Consider the following 22,603-nt stretch of genomic DNA (forward strand, 5'->3'; position numbering starts at 1 on the left):
ATAACACGAACGACCAGGGGGGGTTGTTACGACCCCCCCCTGGCGTTTCGAAACGGAAGGTCGTAGAGCTTAGCGGAAAAAACCAACGGATTGCTCTCAACGAGATCTCGCGATTGGTGGTATATTTTTTGGTCCTAGGTCAACATTTGACCTACTTTTGATCGGTCAAAGGTCAAATTTTCGGAAAAATATACTTTTTTCAACTTTCGGCGGCGATTGCGGCAAAACGGTGGGAGATATCGACTTGAAACCTTCACTATCGTGTTCCTTGATCAATTCTCTATCGTTTGGTATGTATTTCGTTTCCCTAGCTCTAAAAATGGCGCGTTGGGAGCGCCGGAAGTCGGCAAGGTCACAGTCGGCGGCAGAAATTCGAAAAATCAAAATTTAAATTTTTGAAATCTGATTGTATTTTTGGATTTGGGAGGTCCATTTGCTCCCTATAGAAGCTAATATTGCTGCATATTCCCATTGAGGTGACAAGAATTAGCAAAATAGTGGTTCGGGCGCTTTTCAAAAATAGTACCGGACGCTGTTCCTCTTGTGACGTCATAGCTCCGTGACCTGACCTGACCCGGTCAAATTTCTTATACCATATTATAGCCAATACTTGCCCCAACATGCATGGGAAGTTTCATCACGATCCATCAACCGATGTCCGTACCACCGGCAGGAAACCTCGGGCGTTGGCACTCAGTTTGTGAAAATCCGGCCGGAGGCTGTACCTCTTATGACGTCATAACTCCGTGACCTGACATGACCCGATCAATTTTTTTCGTCAAAAGATGCGCAAAGGTTGCCCCAGAGGGTATTGAAAATTTCAGCCCGCTACGACAAGCCGTTTAGCGTGCACTTCGAAAAAACCTCAGGGGGGGCTGATACAACCCCCCCCCCCCCTAGGCGTTCTAGGGTTAACAATAACAATAACTGACAATAACTTATTACATTGTTTTTGTATTGTCATTGTCGTTGAGAAAAACAAAATGTGCTTCCTTCCAAACGGCACATGATAATCAGACTAAATTGATCGCGGATATGATTTGGTTCCAATAACTATTCAATTTTCATGTCAAAGCCGGGGTCAAATGATGGGAAAATAAAATGCCTCCAGATTGTCCCGTTTGAAAAAAATAGCAACAAAGCAAAACTTATGCCAGGCTATAGCCAAGTATCGAGGAGTATTTTCCCCAACGCCCGGCCAAACTGATCAAATGTCAAATTCAAGGTTGAACGATGGAGAACTGGAAGGCATCCATAGATACTATCCGCTTTAAAATATTAAGGCATTTAAAGTGCAGCTTGTTCCTAGCCATCATTCCCTCATTTTTGTGATTTGTTGAAGTCAAAGTTTTTTGTGCGTTTTTTTTTATTTTGCTGGAATTTGAGTTATTTAGCGCAACTTTGTCAAAACTAAACATGGATTTAACCCTCGCCGGACCTATCGGTTTTCTACATACGCGCCGGCCGAGGGGGGGCGGGTACGACCCCCCCCCCCTTGCCGTTTCGCCCCTGGTGGAGCTAGCGCGTCGCGGAAAAAACGAGCGTGTGCGCCGTTACGAGACGCAGAGATTGGTACCCGATTTTAAGGTCCTAGGTCAACCGGTGACCTCTGAGGTCAGGTCAAGTGCCCCAGGGTACGGTTCAGTTTTTGGTGAATAACTTCGCAAAAAACGGCCGCATAGCCGCGATTTTGGCAGCATCGTGTTAGCCTCGCTCAGGCGCGTCGAATGATGTCCTTTTTGTTCGGGTCAGGTCAACCTGGGGTGTTGACCTCAGGTCAAGGTCAGGTCAGCACCCTAAGGTCACGAAGTAGGTCGAAAGAGGTCATGTCGCATATCATTCGATTCAGCAGGTCTTCCTGAGTCCATTGGTGGCTTTCCCGACTCGCTAGCTTAATTTGATCAAGAGTTATTGACGAAAAACGAATATGACCTTGATGACGTCATAAATGACGTCACGCAAGGTCAACATTGCAAAAGCGACGCATCTAACCTTGCAAGGAGTGCATCAAATCACGATTCTGTGTGCTTGAGATAGTTGGAGATCGTTCCCGGCGCCAGAATAGCAGTTTGAATTTTTCCCCATTGACTTATAATGGTGAGGTCATGAAAATGACCTGACCTCATATGACCTTTAGGAAAAATCCGAGATATACAAGTTGTGAGACTCATAATGGATACTAGATCCTGCAAGTTTCATTTCCCTGTGACATCTCCTCTGGCAGTGAGGGCGTTGCGAAGTTGCGACATCTGAAGACCGTGCAGAGGTTCACTTATGACGTCATAGGTCAGTGACCTGACCTGACCCAAAAATGTGGTTGGTGTCAAAAGATCCGGCTTGGATCAAAGGTCAGGTATGCCAAGTTTCAGCTCTCTATCGCCAGCGTGTTCGGAGCTATCACGAAAAAACCCTATGGGGGGGGGGGCGGCACCCGCCCCCCCCCCCCCTCGGCCGGCGAGGGTTAAATCGATATAGGTGGAGGGTAATCACACCCCAGCCCTTACCCGAGCCATTAGTCCCCGGCCAGCCGCATTCCTACGTCAATACTTACATAAGACTTAGTGAATGATAAATGCCATAAGCGATGTCATTTAACAAGTCACACGCATGTCATTTCTCAGCTGCTACACTAAATATTGCAGGTAGGCGCATACCTATTTCCATTTGAAAATGAGGTACAGTCGAAAACCATCGCTTATAATGTCACTTTGCCCGCTTGACGTTTCAGGAAACCTTATGTCTGACAATGGGTAGAATGCATAAATTCACTGGCGACAGGAAGGGTGGCATGGAGACCATGGTTTCCTGTGACACCCTACTTTCAGCATTACATGTATAGCAGTACGTGATAAACTAGCTCCTTGACCATCAGTTTTGGACGTTTGCTTGCACCCTCATACCCTTGGTCCCGGTTGGGCCCACTATATGTAGTACCTAATCATGAAGGGTTGTGCTATTCATGGGAAGCTACAATCGAAATGATTTCGGGCAAAATGGAAATGATTGCTTTCTGCCTTCATAGTTTCTACAGCATCTTTGTGAGCAATGGGTATTGGTTAGTCTATAGAGTTACCAAGAAGGGTCCGCCAACCCGTGGCCATCGAGCATATAACTTCATCAATCCGTGTAGGTGGTATTCGATACGGTAGCGTGAGCCGATGAGTCAATTGCTGGTGGGCCAGGTCCTGCCGGTTAAAATGTCACTTTTCTGTAAATGGGTGTCCAGAAAAAGATACTACGGAAATTAAGTCGCATTAATTAACGCACGTGCCGATTTCTTTCCAACTTCATGTGCTTATAGTGCAAGATTTGGCAAAACTCATGCGCACTGTAATACGTCGTTGGAAAGTTGTCTGTCTGCCCTCCGAGATGGTCAACATGACCATCAGTCACCTGCAGACTGTGCTAGTGCTGGAGCTGATCCGCCGGAAGGCCGCTCACATTGAGAATCTGCAGTATAGGATCAGAACATTCTTACTGCTCTGAGCTCTCGCTCTACCTAAGCCGTGATTTCCATTATTGGTGGTCCCTTTTGCCCTCGGCCTGTAATGTAGGTCCAAGGCAGATAATGCTGTCACCGCGGGCCTCCTCTGAGCATGGGTGAAACTTTGACATCACCATTGGGGTCTCAAACGTCCAAGGGGGCCTCCATTTAGTGGGGGCCTCCAAGCAATTAGGGGCCTCCAATTGCGGAAGCGGTAATTTACGAACCACGCCAGGGCCTCCTCTAAGAAATTTTCATTGGGGGACCAGAGGCTCAGAAGCCAAACCTAGGGTACCCCCAAATCCAGTTTTCGCATCGGATTTAGGCCACTTATTTTTCGTCACAGCTCTGATGCCATGATTTTTTTTCTGAATATTGATAAAGAAATGGTAGGTCACCTGACCCTACTGGTGGATCCAGGCCAGCAGGGTGACATTTTATGTAAATATCCCCCGCGGCGTCCGAAATCGACGAAAATGTCTGGCTTTTTCACTTTTGACAATAAAACACAATGCCTTTACCTATTATAGAAAAAAATTTAACGGCACATCATTGCGCAAGAAATCTAGCCGACCCCAGAAAGTGTGAGGGTTAACCTTCGCCCGCACCTGGGGGGAGGGTTGCCACCCCAAGTTAGTTTTTCTGCTCTACACTTAACATTTTTAAAGCTAGAAACCTGATTTTGTGTATAGCTGCTTTTCTATCTTTTCTCAGCGTCCATGGAAAATTTCAAGTTTCTGTGGCTTTTGGGTTTGGAGATATGACCTTGTTCTTCATGTCATGTCCTAAATGATGAATACCCAATATCTTGCGTTGGCTATGGGCCTTGTGAGTTGTGAGCTTTTGACACCCTGATTTCGGCTTTTTTTGCCAGTCTTACCTCCCACCTATCATTGAACATGTTGTTCTGCGATGTATAGATGTCAGGGTCAGGGTCAAGGTCAACCTAGGTCATCTAAAATTATTGCGCTTTAGGCAAGCTGAAGCTACTTTTCGTGAAGTTTCTTTGACTGTATGTTTAGTAAAAGCTTCTCAGTTCATGATCTAGTGTAATAGGGACACACAAACTGATCTGTGCACACATCAGTCCATACACAGACATACACAGACATACAAACACATATCATTGACCTTGACCTAACTTGACGTGAAATGACCACAGCCAGCAAATTAGTCGGAGAGTGTGACAAAGAGCTGTTCTAGCTGGCTTGGCACTAATACGCAGCGTCATCGGTATATGATGGGTCGGCCCGCTGCTTGTGTAGGTATCTTATTCGACATCACCACAATTTTTTTCTTACAACATTTTAACCCTATTCCTGGGGGGGGCCTCAGGAGCCCCCCCCTGAGGTTTTTTGATTATTTCTCCCAAACGCGTTGAGCTAGGAAGCTCAAATTTTCTGACTTTTCCTAAAAGGCTTCTACGCAACATGTCTGAAAATTTTGAGTTGATATGACCTCAGGTCAGGTCACCAGAGGCGGTTTGGTGACCCTACCTCAGAAAAGTTTGCAATCACGCCAGAGCTAGAGTTTTTGACCGATCAATTTCTTCTCTTCAGGCTTTAGTTAGGGTACCAGTATGTGCAATTTGTATATCTCGGAATTTTGATATCGGTGACCTAAGGTCAGGTCAGTTTCGCGACCTCCCCATTATAAGTCAATGGGGGAAAAATCAACTCCCTGTTTTTACCACTAAAACGGGTCGGAATGGCCCCATATACCATACATGACTTCATATACGATCAACCTTCACTACCTTGAGGTCTGTTTTGCTGTTGGGCAGCTGTGAGGTCATGTGACGTCATCAAAGGTCACCAAAGGTTTTTGGCCAATAACTCCGTACAGGAACAAGATACAGACGCGTGGATGGTTTCATTGTGTTCAGCTCGTCAAGACGCATCGAATGATATACATGATGACCTCGAGGTCACGTGACCTGAGGTCAACCTTTGACCTTGACCTTGCGAGGTCATCATATATATCATTCGATGCGGATTGACGAGAGGATCACGATGATGCCCTTAGTTTGTTCCTATCTTGACTAATTCGAAAGTTATTCGAGAAAAACTCTCTCCATATCTAGCGCCGCCATTTTGACTTTTTCGACCCCTGTGACGTCATCTTTGACCTGACCTGAAAATGACCTTAGTAAAAATTGTAGATCTTGACCGTGCGTATCCGACGCCGTTTACCGTTTGTCGCTATCTTGCTTCGTTCTCGAGATCTCAGGGGGGGCCGAATCGGCCCCCCCCCCCGCCAGTTTCTTGTCCCGGCGGAGCCCGCCAGGAATAGGGTTAAGCTTCGCGGTCAAGAGCGACAGATTCTTTGGGAAGAGACGAATCCAATGATACCAATTTTACCTCATCAGGTCAGTCATTGACTTCCCAGGTCAGGTCAAACTAAAGAATGTTGCTGTTTGGGGTCACCGTTGCCCGTTGGAATATCACGTGCGCTGCTCATCATATACCGATGACGCTGCCGTATTGTGGTGCTAAGCCAGCTAGAACCTCTTTGTCACACTATCCGACTAGGTTTTTGCTGGCTGTGGTCATTTCAGGTCAAGTTAGGTCAAGGTCAATGACATGCGTTTGTATGTCTGTGTGTGTCTGTGTGTATACTGATGTGTGCACCGATTGTGAATGTGTCCATATTACATGAGATCATGAACTGAGAATTTTTTACCAAAAATACAGTCAAAGAAACTTCACGAAAGTAAATTCAGCTTGCCTAAAACGCAATATTTTTAGACGACCTAGGTTGACCTTGACCCTGACCCTGGCATCTCTACATCATTGAACAACATGTTCCATGATAGGTGGGAGGTAAGACTGGCAAAAAAGGCCGAAATCAAGGTGTCAAAAGCTCACAAGACCCATAGCCAACGCAAGATATTAGAAATTTGTCATTTGGGTTATGACATTACCTGAAGAATAAGGTCATTTCTCCGAAACCAAAAACCACAGAAACTTGACATTTTCAGTGGACGCTAAGAAAGGATAGAGCAGCAGCTATACGAAACATCCGACTTCTAGCAATCAAAATGTTTAGTGCAGAGCAGAAAAACTACCTACACTGTAAAAAAAGATTAGCACCCCGGTGTGCTAGTCGGATGCTGCGGTTCTGGAACAAGAGCCCTGGGTGCTTAACCTGCACTTAAAATGTTCTACATTTAGCAGTCTAAGACTCTTAGGTACTTGTCTAAGCTCCGAAATTGACAATTTGCCCGCACTTGAAGCACTTCCCTGCTTCAAGGGTGCTTGTAATAGCACCAACGCACGGATGGTGCTAATCCAAGCATCAGTTTTAAGCACCATGATCAAACTTCAGAGCTGATGAAAGCACCCAAAATATGCTTCACTGATTTTGGCGGGAACATCGCATCCGTTCGGTGCTAATTGGTTTGCTTGTTCAGCATCTGGGTGCTTACGTCGTCCGAAAAAAGCAGCGAATTCAGAAAGCGCGCGGGATTCGCGACGCCATTTGCATTTGTCAAGTCAGTTGTGCGGGAGCGCTCGGCCGGGTTGGTTGGTCCATGTGCGTGCGGTCAGTGATAGAAACAGTGATGGTGTTGGTCGTTTGTAGGCGAATACGGGTATTCGTGAGTGACAATACTGAAGTGGGTGTCGTCCTAACTGAAATGAAGACCGAGTCTGAAGTCTGAAACGGAGCATCAATGGAGGAGCTGCGTGGGAACTTTCCAGCCTTGTCGGAGTGCTAAGGTGGGCTTGCACTGACCTGCTGTCGTGCTATGAATAATAATGGATGTAATTCCACACCTTTTTATGGTTGATAAGGCAAAGTTTTATCGACATTTTACCAGATAGGCGACAGATAACTGATGGCTAATGAAATGAATTATAATCTTTACAGTGAAAGAGACAGTGCAGACTGCAGAATGCAGATGGCATATTTTTCCATTTATCTATTACGGGCATGGTTGACGGCAGACGTGGCTGTTTAGGGCGGCGGCCGCAGCCTGTATAGCGGCGCCGATATGTTGTGATTTAGCCAGGGGAGCGGCCCTGTGGCACTGTTCGCATGGACGTGCTGATATTCTGTTGTTGTTTTTTTTTTAAATTTGTAAAAAGGTGCTTTGTGATTAAGAAGTTTACGCTTGTGCTTAAATTTAACTCTAATAACCGTCATACGTTGTCCATTACCATAAATAAACGACAAACAACTAAACAACTAAACGTGTTTGCAGCATGTAGGCATTAAGAATCGCAATGTTCCTTTCGATTTAGCTCGGCTCCCGGCCGGCGGCTACGTCCCTCGCCGCCACTCTTCAAAATGCGTCTAAGTTTTCTCCGCTCCGAATAAAAGTCCCGGCCTCCGCCAGAGGCTCGAGAAGGTCGGTGTCAAGTACCCATGTGCTTAGCACGTGCTTACGCTGTAGCACCATACGGCAGTAAGCACCCACTAGGAGCTGAAAATTGAACTCGGCACATTTTTGGGTGCTAGACGCATGCTAGGGTGCTTCGGTGCCAATGTTAGCACCCGAGCTCTTAATGAAGCACCCTTTGGGTGCGTGAATTTAGCACCAAAGCACCAAAACGGTGTTAGTGCTAGCACCTATTTAGCACCTATGGCTCTTAATGAAGCACCCTTTGGGTGCGTGAATTTAGCACCAAAGCACCAAAACGGTGCTAGTGCTAGCACCTATTTAGCACCTATGGCTCTGAACTAAGCACTCTTTGGAGTGTAAGTTGAGCACCAAGATGGTGCTAATGCTAGCATCTAGGGCTCTTGAGTAAGCACCATTTGGGGCATACACTAAGCACCAACAGGGTACTGAAAATTGAACTCTGACTTATGACCCAAAGGGTGCTAATCTTTTTTTACAGTGTAGGGGGGTGGAGGTGGCAACCACTGCCCTCCCCCCCCCCCCATGTGCGGGCGAGGATTAAATAATTTGAATATCAGGAAAATAATTTTTTCAAACAGGTATTCCAACAGAGTCCCGCTTTTTTATAGGTGACCTCCGATTTGTGTTGCATCTAAGTTGCTCAGGGGGCCTCTTATTTGTAATTGTAGGTACAGTACAGAGAGCCTCCTACTTCGACTACTTGCACATAGAGCCTCCTAGTGTAACGGTACGGCCCTCCAGCAAAAGAGTGGTTGGTTAGCCTATGTGCTTTGGGTGCAATAACTTTGAATGACAGAGACACTCCTGTAAAATGGCTCAACAGAAATGAGAAGAGGGCTCATGCACACACTTCGGCAATGGCTTTCAACAGCCATTAGACGTATTCATCAATGCTGATCGATTATTGTGATGATGGCAACCAACCACTTAATACCTGGAGGGCCGTACATACAGCTAAGCTTCTACAGGTCGAGCGCCGGTCTCTTGTACGTACAGAGAGCCTCCTACTGTTACAGAGGGCCTCCTGTTTGTCTAGGGGGCCTCCTATTGGTTAATGGCGCCTCCTATTTGTCCAAGTGGCCTCCTATTCGTCTAAGGGGCCTCCTATTTGTCCAGGAGGCCTCCTGTTTCTCCAGAAGGTCCCCTATTTATCCAGGGGGCTTCTATTTTCCAGGGGGCTTCCCATGGGTGTCGATTTGTATACCTTTGGGGGTGCTGCAGCACCCCCAATGCTCAAATGAGCACCCCCAATGGTTTTCCGGGCACCCCCAATGATTTTGTTCCTCAATGACTCCCACTAACTCTGCTTGAGGAAAATAATTGTTCTGCAGTAGTTCACTACTAAAAATAAAACAATTACACAATTTACAAGGCATGAAATAAAGATGTAAAGAAAAGAAAAGTTAGATTTAAGAAGAAGGGCGAAAAAAGACGTTAAGTTGCAAAGAAGGTGTGGGTCCGTCGTACACGGGTGTCGGACCCTTAGAGCTGCTGGCGCGTACCCTTTACAAGCCGGCAGGGGGCTCCAGAGACCGGCGACGGGCCCTCAGAGGCCGGCAAAGGGTCATCAGAGGCCGGTGGTACCTTCAGAAACCCTGTGGGGTCATCTTTAGAGACCGGAACGGGCTCAGGCGCTGATGGGGCCCTCAGAGTCGCCGGTGTGGGGCCTTCAAATGTCACCGGTGGCAGGGTGGCCGTCACATGCGCACTTGTGGGGCCTTCAGAAGCTACGATGTTGGGCCCTCAGAGCCGCCGATATAGGGCCTTAAGAGGCACTAGTGTGGGGCCCTCAGATATGGCAATGTGGGGCCCTCGGACTGGAGGCGCCGGTGTGGGGGCTCTCAGAGACACTGGTTTAGGGCCATCACAGGCGCGCGTTGGGCCCTCAGAACTGCTGTTACGGAACGGATCCTTCATAGGCCGACAAGAAGATATCAAGAGGTCACCAGTGCCTTCAGGAGCCTTGGGTTCTCAGAGACTGGCATGGTGCGCTCAAACGCCGCTGGGACCGCCCGTGTCACCTGTGTGGGGCCGTCAGGGTCGCTGGTAACTGTCAAGGGCCCTCAGAACCGCCCATGTAGGGTTTTTAAAGGCATTGGCATAGGGCCTCAGAGTTAGGGGTGTGGGGCCCTCAGAGACGCCGGTGTGGCGCTCAGGGGCGCCGGTGAGGGCCCTCACAGTCGCCGTTATAGGGGCCCTCAGAAAAATGGGTGTGGGGCCATTACAGGCGGGTGTGCAGCTCCTAGAGCTGGCCCCCTAGAGGCCGGTTAAGACCCCCAGAGGCCGGCAAGTGGCCCTCAGAGGCTGGCTTGGGGCCCTTATGGAGATCTTAATGTTAGTACTTGTGGGCCCATGAGGTGTTCTTACGAGCCCTGTGGGGCCCTTCTGAGTCCAAATATAGCCAACGTGAACCCTCAGTGGCCAATTGGCGCCGCAGTGCCCCTCAGGCCCGAATAATCCGATGGGCCCCTGAACCTGATGGGGCGGGGGGGGGGGGGCTCACGGGCCCACCTGGCTACGCCACTGAGGAAAATCGTAAACCCATAAATATCGAAATGCAATCACCTGTTATTTTTTTCAGCGATTATTGTGATCGTCTGATAAACGCCAGAGCCTCGTAGCTATACCGTTGCCTCCCGCGCAATGTCCGCCCCTGCGGACCGCAGGGGCTGCTGCACCGGTGCTAATCGCGGTCATCGGTTTCTGTCACCTTATTACAGAGGTGCCGGGGCTGCTGCCGAGCTGCCGGCAAATGTACGCGTTTTTTTCGGAAAGATGTTTATGTAATGAGGTAGCCAAGTACTAGGACGAGCAGAATGATTTTGAAGAACGTTCAACCTTTGGGAAATATTAGTGGAAATCCCGGGATTATCAGTACCTTATGGGGATACACAACCATGCCTTGTAGGTACGGTTGTGCCCCATGGCAAAGCTACAATCTTTCACCCGGTGCAGGGGTTGAGCACCCCCAACCATTTTGAAAAATCGACACCCCTGGGGCTTCCTATTTATCCAAGGGTCCTCCTATTTGTCCAGGGGTCTCCTATTTATCCAGGGGTCTTTTATTCGACCAGGGGTCTCATATTTGTGCAGGGGCGTCCTATTTGTCCAGGGGTCTCCTACTTGTCCCGGGGCCTCCTTTTTTTTGAAGGGACTCCTTTTTGTTAAGGGAGCCTTCTATTTGTCCAGGGAGCCTCCTATTCGTACAGAGGGCCTCTAGCTCCTACTTGTCCACGGAGCCCCCTATTTGTTCAAGAGGTCCCCTATTTGTCCAGGGGCCTCCTATTTGTCCAAGGGGCCTGCTATTTTTCTAGAGGTCCTCCTATTTGCCCAAGAGGCCTCCTATTTGTCCAGCGGGCCTCCTACGTGTTCAGGGGGCCTCCTATTTGTCCAGGGGCCTCCTATTGGTTAAAGTAGCCTCTTATTTTCCAAGCGGCCTCCTATTTATCCAGAGGGCTCCTATTTTTAGGGGGCCTCCTCTTTATCCATTGGACCTCCTTCTTGTTCAGGGGGCCTCTTAATTGTCAAGGGGGCCTCCTTTTGTGAAAGGGGCCTTCTATTCGTCCAGAGGGCCTCCTATTTGTCCAGGGGCCTCCTATTTGTCCAGGGGCCTCCTAATTGTCCAGGGGGCCTCCTTTTGTGAAAGGGGCCTCCAATTTGTCCAGGGGGCTCCTAATTGTCCAGAAGGCCTCCTTTTGTGAAAGGTGCCTACTGTTTGTCTAGGTCTAGGACCTCCTGTTTGTCCAGGGGGCCTCCTATTTTTGCAGGGGGCCTCCTATTTGTACAGAGGGCCTCCTACTTGTCCATGGGGCCTCCTATTTGTTCAGGGGGCTTCTTTTTTGTACAGAGGGCCTCCTATTTGTCCATGGGGCCTACTATTTGTCTAGGGGCCTCTTATTTGTCTAAGGCCCCCTATGTGTCCAGGAGGCCTCCTGCTTGTCCAGAGAGCCTCCTATTTCTCCAGGGGGCCTCCTGTTTTTCGGGGGCCTCCTACTTGTTCAGGGGGCCTCCTACTTGTTCAGGGGGCCTCCTACTTGTTCAGGGGGCCTCCTACTTGTTCAGGGGGCCTCCTATTTGTCCAACAGGGCCTCCGATTTGTCCAAGGGGCCTCCTATTTATACAGAGAACCTTCTATATGAACATCGGACCTCCGTTTGCAAAGTAGCTGGTGCGTCTAGGGGGCCTCCACTATTGGGGTCCCAAAATGACAATTGGGGTCCCAAATGTTCGCATTGGGGTCCCACATGGGACCTCGAAAGTATACAAAGTTACACCCATGCCTCTGAGCTCCTGTTCGTCCCAGACCGGGGGCAGGTGGCGCTGTGACTGCGCAGCTCACCTGTCTGATGTCTCCTCGCACGCCAGGTAAGTACAGGACAGATGGCGTTGTGGTTGCGTGCCTCGCCTCGTTGCTTGTCTTTGGGTCTGTTCCAGTCGCACTTCCTAACACCTCTAAACTCCTCCAAGATTGCTTCCCTGTTCCAGTGGCAGCTCTAGCCCCTACAAAGCCAAGGATGGCCTTGCTCCAACCTCCTCTATCTTGCTCTTGGAGGAGTTTAGAGGTGTTATAGGAAGTGCGACTGGAACAGACCCTATGGTGAACGTTACGTCCGGGACAGATGGCGCCATGGTCGCGTACCTTTCCCGCTGTCCCGTGAAGATCCAGTTCCAGGGACCAGGGCAGAGCAGACGAAATCCTGTTTCAAAAAACAAACAATAATTCAGCATTTGCAGGCAAGGCTGTCTTACTTGAAATATCACTCCATCGCAACATTTTCACTGTTGTCAGTGTTTTCGTCATCTATTTACCCAAGCAGTAGCAATCCATCGCAGCCACGTCTGGAATATAAAGCATTTTGGCATGTAAAATGGCATGGGCGTCTTAGAAAACAGGTGCCGGGGTCTCTTGAGAGTTTTTATGTAGCGGCATAGCTATCTGACAAAGCGTGCGGTGCAGCACAGCACTTGCGCTAAACGTCTAGCACTCTGCACTCCATTCGCACTGCTTTTGGTGAACAATAGTCTAGTCTTTATCGAAGTATCTCAGATCCAAGTGACAACTGATCAGTGAATCAGTGCACTGCTACCACTGTTTTTATGACAGCTAACTATTTATACAAGAAATCGCATGAAACCTTGTTTTTAGCGATAAAATCAACCCAATGATAATGGCGCTCACCAAACGTTATCAGTATCTCTTTTTAACAGTATAGGTATCTGGTTCACTTGAAGGTTGATAAAATCAAAGATATCCTATTTGTGCAGTTAAGAATGACATCAAGCACGTGAAGTTTTACCTACCTTGGGCGACTGGGACTGTTCTTCCATAAAGTTACTCACACGCACTAAAAAGGGGAAAAAAGGAGGCAAAAAATATCCCAAAGACAGACACCCAGGCATCCGAGATGAAGCCGCATCGAGGCAAATTAGATGCTAGCGTCGCGTCCGATCGGCTATATTTACCTTAAAAGTTGAAACATTGTCGCAAATCTATAAATGCATATCAAAATGAATTGCGCCGTCCCCAAACAGACGAGGAAGCGTCCATTGGTTCAAAAATAGGTGAAGCTGCGGGTCGACAGTCGATTTATTCAGTAAACAGCTTCCTATACTGTAGCAAGCGGAAGGTAGAACGGGATTGGCAAGATATGATGGAGAGCATTACTTTTAAATTCGTGTCGCTGATGTGAGTATTTGTCATGCATTACCTATTGATGAAATTTATGCTTTTCAGCTCTTGGCAAAACCATAAAAACTGCGCTGATTTTTAAGGATGCCAAGTAGGTAAATGCTCAAGTAGACAGGCAGGTAGGTATCTCTTTCGGCATTTGGAGACACAATCGTGATCCGAGATCGACAATGTTTTGTTTGCCAAGACCTCACTAAACAATTTCCCTCAGGTTATTCAAGCTATTCTAGTCAGCATTTATTGTGTCAGAATGGCCGTCTGTTTCTGTTTCACTCCCACGACACCGTCCGACCGAGCTGCTGCCTGCAGCTATCGCCCGACAGACAGCGACTGGACCTTTGTCGGCTTTGTCTCCGTGTTCCCCGAGCGTCTTCATCGACCAGTCTCTGGGGCAGTTTATTGCCACACCTCGCTCGGTTTCCCGTCGCTCGGCGGCTAATGCGAGCCGCACCGGCGCCGTCCTAAGGTCGCGGCAAATACACGGCAACATGGCGTTCCATTTGTTTCGACCTCCTGTGCCCCGCCAAAGGGAAACAGATCGCCATGCTTGCAGACCTTGCATTGACTGGTGAGTGTTAAGCTGACATCTGGAAGGTTTCAATGTTGTTAGGGTTTAAGTGCTAATTGCCCTATAAAATTATGTAATAATTAATTACATTGTTGACGTCATTGGGCAGTAACTGAACATTTTGTATCCCTAGAGCGGATATCGAACAAATAGGGTCGATTTATCATCACAAGTTCTGATTCAGTATTGTTTTGGCTCAAGCGAGACATCGATTATCATGTGACCTCAACCTTGATCTCAGCTAAGCACCGTTTGTGTCACGTGACCGATCGACATGTTAGCCCGCCACTCCACAGGTGGTATCACGTGACCGCCAGTGGCTCTACAGGTGGCGTCGGCAGTCTGTCGAGCGGCGCCGGCCTGCCGCCGGCGCGTGCAACAGGTAGCCGGCAGAGAGAGAGACAGATCAATACGGCACCCGGCCGCGGCGCTCGGCCGCCTTTCTCGGTCGATGTGGGCGCACCTCCTTCGTCCCCAGACGCACCAGTCTGACCGCGTGGCCGCCATGGCGCCGGCGACATGAGACGTGCCTCAGGACAGGGCCCACCGGCGCGGCGGACCGACCGATATAGACCGTGACCGGTAACGACCCGGCCGGTCGGCACAACAGACACGAGGCCGGCTCTGGACAGCCACGCGGCGGCGGCGACGATGTCCCGCGGGGAGGATCACAACTCAAACTGGCGGACACGCAGACGGACAGATCCGCACCAGTGACGTCACCAGTAGTAGATCAGTGACGTCATCGGTAGTAGATCAAAGACATCACCTGTAGATCAATGACATCATTGGATGGGGAGGACTGGAGGATGTCGCGAGAGGACAGGCTGCGGACTTGAGATGGGACAGATGACACACATGAAGTTTCCCTACGGGCACGGCAAACCTGCGGACAGGATATCGGGGTGCGGACAAGAAGTGAATGAATAAACGAGAACGAGTTCGTGGCTTGACGGTTTCGTTGTCACCAGGATGGGTAAAAATAAAATATTTATCACATATGGCCATATAATTACAGTGGTGGCTTGGCTACCATTGTCTAAACCAAAGTTCAAATACATGAGACGTTATCACTGAACTCAAAAGCTTCTTAAAATTTGGGCGTTATTAATTGTAACTATAAAATTTAATTACAATGAAATTAAAATACAATTGTATAAGCGATTAAAAGGTTACTGGCATCAAGCTGGTGCCACATTGGTTCCAGGTGCCCTCATGACCATCTGCGATCTACTGGTTCATGGTGCCGTCCTTACGGTCACTGCAACTGGTACTTTCAGGCCAGATACCGCACTTACAACCTTCTGTTCATCAGACCCCTAACCCTTGACTGGCGCCTTCTGCCTACTGGCGACCATCACTTTCTTGGCCACTTGCAGCATCTGAGCATCCTACTCACTTCACCCTCCTCATCCCAGATGTCCATTGGGTCCTCCTTACCAACGGCACGCTCCTGCCGTCCTGCGCCTTGCGCCTAGTCTCGGGCCAGTGCAGTGGCCAGCGCATGCATTGGCGCCGTCTTTTTCGCTCTCGCTGTTACCCTATCAAAGTGCACTTTTGCCCTTTTGCCTTATAAAATGTGGTGAATAAAAAACAGCTGTTGGGTGACAGGCATAATGGAAAGGGATTGTCTAATGTGTACCATGACACAAAATCCTCTTCCATTATCAGTTTCCATTAAGGCGCTCACATGTCGTTTCTGATGTCGTCTCTGGTCTGATATGTTCTTTCTAAGATGTTGTTTCTAAGCAATAAGCTCAGGTTGCACGTTAGTTCAGCGTTTCAGAGGCGCGGAATTCTCAGTGGGTAAATGCTGAAAGGGTTCTACGAGAGCAATGTTTTACGAGTCTTGAAAGAGTCTAAGGATGGTTTACCATGATTGCTAAAGAAGAGTCTAAGAAGAGTTCGGCTGAGATGAAGGAGTTCGTAAAGAGTTATAGTATCCTTCTGACAGAGTTTTGGTGTAACTCGTTGAAGGGATCCCGGAAGGGATTCAAAAAGGGATTCCCAAGGAATTCTGGAAAATCAAATTTTAGACAACTCTTCCTTGGTCCATGACACTTCAGAGGGTCATCTTTCCCTCAGTGAACTTGCAAGTGTCATCCGCCGAAGGCGTCATCATGTCGACAGTCTGTTACCTTTGGAAGCGTTGTTATCGTTCGCAGGAAGGAACAGAAAAGCGCCATTCTAACATACTATTGACAAGCTGCACGAATGAGCCGGCCACATTACTATAAACATTCACCAGCGGAAGCAGACACACCAAATTCACGTAGTCGCGGCCCAGCTGGAAGAAAACGGCGGCGTTAAGCCAGTTCACCGGGCCTAGCAAGGCCTTTCCGGTATCTGGCGCTTCCTGCACACGTAAAAAACATTACACATACACAGCTCACCGACAACATGGCACACGTCGCCAGACCTATGAGCATTCTCCACTTGGCTACAAACCAACAGCCGTAGGCTCCTGCGGAAACCGCTGGCGTAGTTGGAATGGACAATCAACAAAGAAAAATACACTTATAAAAGCTTCGGCGTATTAGCCCAATGGCATTGGCGAATCACCATGACACTGCTAAGACGTCTAATTGAACATTTACGTTAGCTTTTTTCTCCGTTGGTAATAAAGTCAATGACAAGAAACGTTGACAGCTTCTGTAGCCCCTGTTAAAGGGACCCTCCCACCTTCAAAAAAGTTAATGAATTGGCATGAAAGTGATGTCGCTCGGTTCAGAAAGAGCAAAAACGAATATCTACCAAATTTCATCGAAAAATATTCACCGGTTTTCAAGATTACTTAGACTTTTACTTAGACTTTTACTTTTGTTTACTTTTTGGGATCTCCGCTGTTCCTAGCGACTTTATTTGAAAGTGCGGCATTTGTTGCGCGCAAAGCAGCATATACCACCGCGTGCTACAAAACGTTTTAGTCAAACATTTAACGGACGTTCGAAAGCCTGATGACGTCATCAGATTCCCGTAATGGTTAAGAGATAGGGACCACGCTGGTCCCACCCTGCAAGTAAAGGGAAGAAATTTCTTGAACACCATAAAGCTGCGGGGGTTGCGACCAGGATAAATGGTGGTTTCTGAGCCTGGCCGCAAACTTGGCTATCTCAACTCAAAACTAATGTTAAGGTGGGAGGGTCCCTTTAACGACCACATTCTGTTCTGAGCAACTATGTGGTCGGCCGGTATGGTCATTGTGAACTGCCGTTCATATCGGCTGGATCGATGGCCAATGGCTTTACAGCTGCGCCGAGCACGGCGACCTGCTGTTGACACAAAGCCGGTAACGATCCACAAAGCCTGTCATTCGACGACAATGTTCATAAGCACTCGACTGACACGAAGCTCGACGTCGATGATGAGAACGTTCGCTGACCTATAACCTGTCGTCACCACTCGAAATTTCCGCCGACAATTGGCAAGATGTGAAAATGACTCATAACACAGCCTTTCCAACGGCTGCTCGAAATTTACCAACACAGTTTGAAACAATTTGACGTCAGTACGAGCGTCAGGAAGCCATATCATTGCCCATAAGCCACTGCGACTGACATTTTAATGGTAAATAGTCCCCGCTGACGGCGGCTTTTAACAATGCCTATTACTTATTTCAACTGTTCGTCTGTTTGCATTATACGATGCGCTTTGTGCGCACGTCAGCCAGCGAGCAGTTACCTCAATAGGTCTTTTCGGTTTAAAAAAGAGTTCCTCTTTCAGTTCAGTCTTCTCGGCTTCCACAAAACGAAGCACGGTCCTAAAGCGCAGTTCACCAGCTGCCAAAACCACCACACGCCACGTGTCTGAGCATTTATATCGCCTCACCGCGAAGCCGTGCATCAATAATTGACGAGAGTTCGGCTCGCGTCGCTTCCCGTCGTCTCAGAGCGGCTGCGACGCCACCGCGTCCAGAAACGTGATGGAGCGCCGTCCGCGCGGGGTTCGCGGCTGCGACGAAATGCTGGAGCGCAGACTGGGCGACGAGGAGGGCCCCGGCGGCACGGCGGCGTCACTGATCATCACAGAGGGCACGGCCAGGTAGGGGCCCACCGAACACTTGCGCAGACTCTTGATGCGCTGGATGTCCTCGTCGTCGCCCCTGCCGAAGATCTGGCACGAGTGTCTGTGTCGCTGCAGGGCGGCAGCGATCTCCTGCGAAGGCTGGCAGCTGACCGTGCTGTGGCTGCGCTCGCGGCGCGCGCCAGCCGCCTTGTTCCACGGATCGTCGCTGTCCTCCGAGAGGAACAACTCCTTCTTGTCGCGCGGGAAGTCGATGGAGACGCGCGGGAACGATGAGCACACCTTGCGTGTTTCCAGGTGGAAGCAGGAGAGCGAGCGCGACTGGTTGGTAATGGACGGTGACGGCGACAGGGTGACGGAGCCGGCGCCCGAGTCGGATATAGAGCGGGACCGCTGGGTGCGCGCAGCCGGCTGGGCGGCCTGGGCCGACTGGGCGAGCTCGTGCAGCAGCCCGCAGCCGTGCGACATCAGCCGCTCCACCGCCAGCCGGCGCAGCATGCTCTCCGCCTCGCTGACCTGCTGACAGACCCCGCCGGGACGTGCGCTGTCAGCGGCATCAAAGAAACGGTGACACAGACTCAGAACAGAGATGGGCTCCTCAGAACATATCCAGTACAGAGACAGGTATTTTCCCGTATGTTCAGAGAAGTGCAGGGAAGTACCAACGCCGCGGAGTAATGTAAAATATGTTTGAAGTTGATCTGATGAAAATGGTACAGATGACAGAACTTCAAAGCTTTGCATATTGCTAGGATAATGAATTTCAGGTATCTACTGAGTCGCTTTGTGAGATTGATATGCAGCACATTAACATCTTCTCTCTCTCTCTCTCTCTCTCTCTCTCTCTCTCTCTCTCTCTCTCTCTCTCTCTCTCTCTCTCTCTCTCTCTCTCTCTCTCTCTCTCTCCCTCTCTCTCTCTCTCTCTCTCTCTCTCTCTCTCACACGCTCCTGGTGCAACATGGTAGGGATGAACATCTGTATATAGAAGTCCTCATCGTTAGTCGTTTCAGCGGAGTCAGCCCTAACATCTACCTAGTCTTCGGGACATAAGTATGTTCGTGCTTCGTACTTACCATCGGTTGGCAAAATGATGTTGGTACGGATACAGTCCAGTCGAGGATACAGTCGAGGACACAGGATACAGTCCAGCCCTGCAGACATTGGTTGCTCCGTATGCACCTCCATCTTTTAGCGGGGCCTCAGTGGCTCAGTATGTGCTTACTCTTTTAGCGGATCTGGGTAATTCCGACGTCGTCTTCGTGGCCCAGACATCGTCCAGCGAACCTTAGTGACTCAGAGCTCGTTCAGCCTTCGTGGCTCAGCCCTTGTCCAACGGACCTTGGTGACTCAGATCTCGTTCAACAACGGACCTTGGTGAGTTATACCTCGTATGACGGGCCTCAGCGACAAGCCTACCTCGCCCAGCGGACCCCGTTACCTCGACGTCAGCCTACCTCGTCCTGCATCTGCCTGCTGAGCTGCTCCAGCTGTCGACGCGCCTCGTCCAAAGAGCGGCGCTCCACGTGGTTCTGTGGCGTGTGCGACAGCAGCTCGTGCAGCGTGACGATGTAGCGCGGGATCTGTGAATATGAAGAAACGCAGGAGGCGTTGATGATGGACGTGAAGTAGATAGCATTTGATGTGAAGAGCAACGGCTATCAATGACTGGGAGCCAAGGACGTTAGCAAAGGCGCCATGCGTTTGCGTACTTGATGTGACTCCATGCGAAAATGTTGGTCAAATTATGAGCATCCGGAACTTCTGCTGAAGTAGCAGTGCCACGAAAGGCAAAGGACAGGTCTTTTCACTGTCCTCGAAGAATAGTAATATATAGAAGTGGTGGGCATAGGCGCCCATTTGCATGGCTCGCAAGGAAATAACTGCACTTTGAGAAGGTGGAAAAGGAAACCAGTCATTTCATAAAAATGGAAAAATAAGAGGGATATCAGGTATCCGCTAACTAAAATGCTGGCTTCTCGTGCATACCGCTCTGCTTTGAACATATAGCGCCTAGTCTTCCACAAAACTCATCTAATTCACTGTGATTTTATTATTGTTACTATTATTTTTTGCTTCTAAGGGTGGAAACATTCTTGAGTCGGCAATAACAGCACCAAAGGTGAACAAATGAAGGTCCGCCTTTGTTCCCGACAACGCGAACTGACGGCTGTTGCTCATGGCAGCCACCGTGCTGTTACCAGTCGCTGACCGATTGGTTTCCATGAGTTGCCAGGCAACCAGTGGCCGGGATTTGCTGGATACAGTTGCCCGTCTTACACAGGCTTTAGACCGTTTTCATCAGGCCGCCGTACGGTCCTTCCAGGAAGCGCCCGGCCCGCTGTCTCGCTCCAGGATCTACGCTGGTCACTAGAGCGCACCGGTAATTCGCCGATATCGACCAGCACTGTCCTAGCGCGTCTAATGAGCCTCCTTTGGCGGCTGTGCCGCCCTATGGATGGTCCCGGGCGCCGCCGTCTAGGAGAAAAGTGCAATATTGTCGCCGCTGCGCCGCCGTCTCTGAGCACTAATGAGCATTGGGCACGGAGAGCGGCGGCTACGGAGAGTGGTGCCGGCCGAACAGCCTGGCAGAATACGTCCCAGCAGCCACAATCATGGAAAGTCGGACGGCCAACGGTAACGCCCTTACAAAAGGGAGCGACAGGAGCCGTCCGAGCAGCCACGACCGTGGACGATGACATCTCAGGACCCACGAAGGACCAGTAAAAATGGTCACAGAAGGACTGTCTTGGGATGTCACAGCGGTAGTCGTCCGGGAGGACGACTTCTGCTTCCGAAGATCTTAGTGGAGTCCAGTGGCCACGGGAGGTTACGCTCAATTAGCTTATACGTCGAGCTCATCAAAAACACAAAATTCGAAGAGAATGCGAAATGATCCATTTGAAAATGCCTCACAGGACAAGTCCGAGGGGCCACGGCATGGTATCAGTTAAAGGCGTCAAGTATGGACAATCTTTTCCGACTGATGGCATTGACATAAGTAGGGGAGAGTGGGGCACATTCGTGCATGGGGCACATTCGTTTTCAGCAGTTTATGGGAACACCAGTGACTGCACGAGCTCAAGGTAAATTATGGAAATATGTCTATCATTGCCGCCCTTCGTTCACCGTAGAAGACAACACTGTACCTGCTGTCATGCTTGATAAAAACGCAAATTTGTAACATTCGTGAGCTTTCCAAACTTTTCTCATATCATCCATTTTCGTGATCCTGACTCGGAAATGTGGTTCAGCTTTTCAAAATTGGGGGTGAAGAAGCTCACTCTATTCACGGAACTGCTGCAAACTTGTTTGTTGAAAAAGTGTCATTTTTTCAAAAAGAAATTTTGAAATATATTACTAATAACGTTGTGGGGCAGGTTCGTGTACGCACTGCCTGGGGGCACATTCGTGCATATTTTTTTTTTAGTTTTTGCGATTTATGACTTTATCTGTAGTAGGTTTCTCTAATGACGTTCGCCTGACTCAGTCTCGACTGCTTGCGACGTCGTGACGAGCAATTCACGCGAACTTGGCGAGGTCACGGAGGCCGGCAGTTGGCACATTCTTGTTGGCCAGCCCATTCTTTCTACATATGTTGTGCAATGCATTCTTGTCGAAAGGAATCAAGTGAAATGACCCCCTGGCAATTTCCTTTGGTAAATTTCTGGTAATGCCCGGTAATTTCTCGAACTTTGCAGGGTGAACGGAAGTGCCCCACCTCTTGAACGAATGTGCCCCATAGGTGGGGAGGTTTCGTGCAAATGTTCAGAGCTATTAAAAGTCATTTTTTTCTAATGGAAGCAATAATTTTAGAGGATAACTTTTAAAGAGGAAAACTATCTGCAATAGTTCCTTTCCATACTACAATCAACAATTTTGCCATTGCACTAACCAAAGAACAGATATATGGGTTTATCCATTTTTTGCACGAATGTGCCCCACTCTCCCCTACCTACTGAGTAGGTACCGTATCAGAGGCCCGTTCAATTTACTTGTTTCAAGAACAACAGCAGACCTTTGAACACCCTCGCTAGCCGAGTAAATATGTAGCACTCAAGGCAGCATCAGCCCATATCGCTGAAACGCTGACCAGAAACGTCACTACACAGAAAGTAGGATTGGACGATTTTTGGTGTAGCGGTTTGTTTGCTTTTCCAAGTATCATAAAGAGATAGATTGACCTTGAGCCCAGCTAGCAAGCTGCTAAAAGAATAATGTGTAATACGAATTATTTTAGCTTGAGCCATATTGCATTTAACCCGCGCACCGACGGGGGGGGGCGGATATCCGCCCCCCCCTGAGGTTTTTCGCGGATAGCGGGAAAACCGCGGCGCGTAGCGCCGCGAAATTTGGTATGACTATTCTCTCATCAATTTTACACATGGTGTGCAAGTTTGAACCTCCTAACTTTTAAGGTCAGGTCACCAGGTCACTTTGAATGACCCAACCTCAAGTCACTTTTTTGCAACTTTG

The 22,603-nt window shown here is 49.0% G+C and overlaps 1 protein-coding gene across 1 annotated transcript in view; it reads right to left on the bottom strand.

The window, feature by feature from the left end:
* Positions 1-17,260: 17,260 nt before the first annotated feature.
* Positions 17,261-22,603, bottom strand: part of LOC122392943 (ras-specific guanine nucleotide-releasing factor 1-like) — a 41,982-nt gene continuing 36,639 nt past the window's right edge. The window contains exons 9-10 of the mRNA XM_043388325.1: positions 19,585-19,710; positions 17,261-18,649 (exon numbers count right to left, since the gene is read on the bottom strand). Coding sequence (XP_043244260.1) covers positions 17,993-18,649; positions 19,585-19,710 — 783 coding nt within the window. The 3' untranslated portion in view covers positions 17,261-17,992. The remainder of the gene's footprint in view (positions 18,650-19,584; positions 19,711-22,603) is intronic.

The sequence above is a fragment of the Amphibalanus amphitrite genome, unplaced genomic scaffold (assembly GCF_019059575.1).
Source record: "Amphibalanus amphitrite isolate SeventyFive unplaced genomic scaffold, NRLGWU_Aamphi_draft 000508F_arrow, whole genome shotgun sequence".
NCBI lineage: Eukaryota > Metazoa > Arthropoda > Thecostraca > Balanomorpha > Balanidae > Amphibalanus > Amphibalanus amphitrite.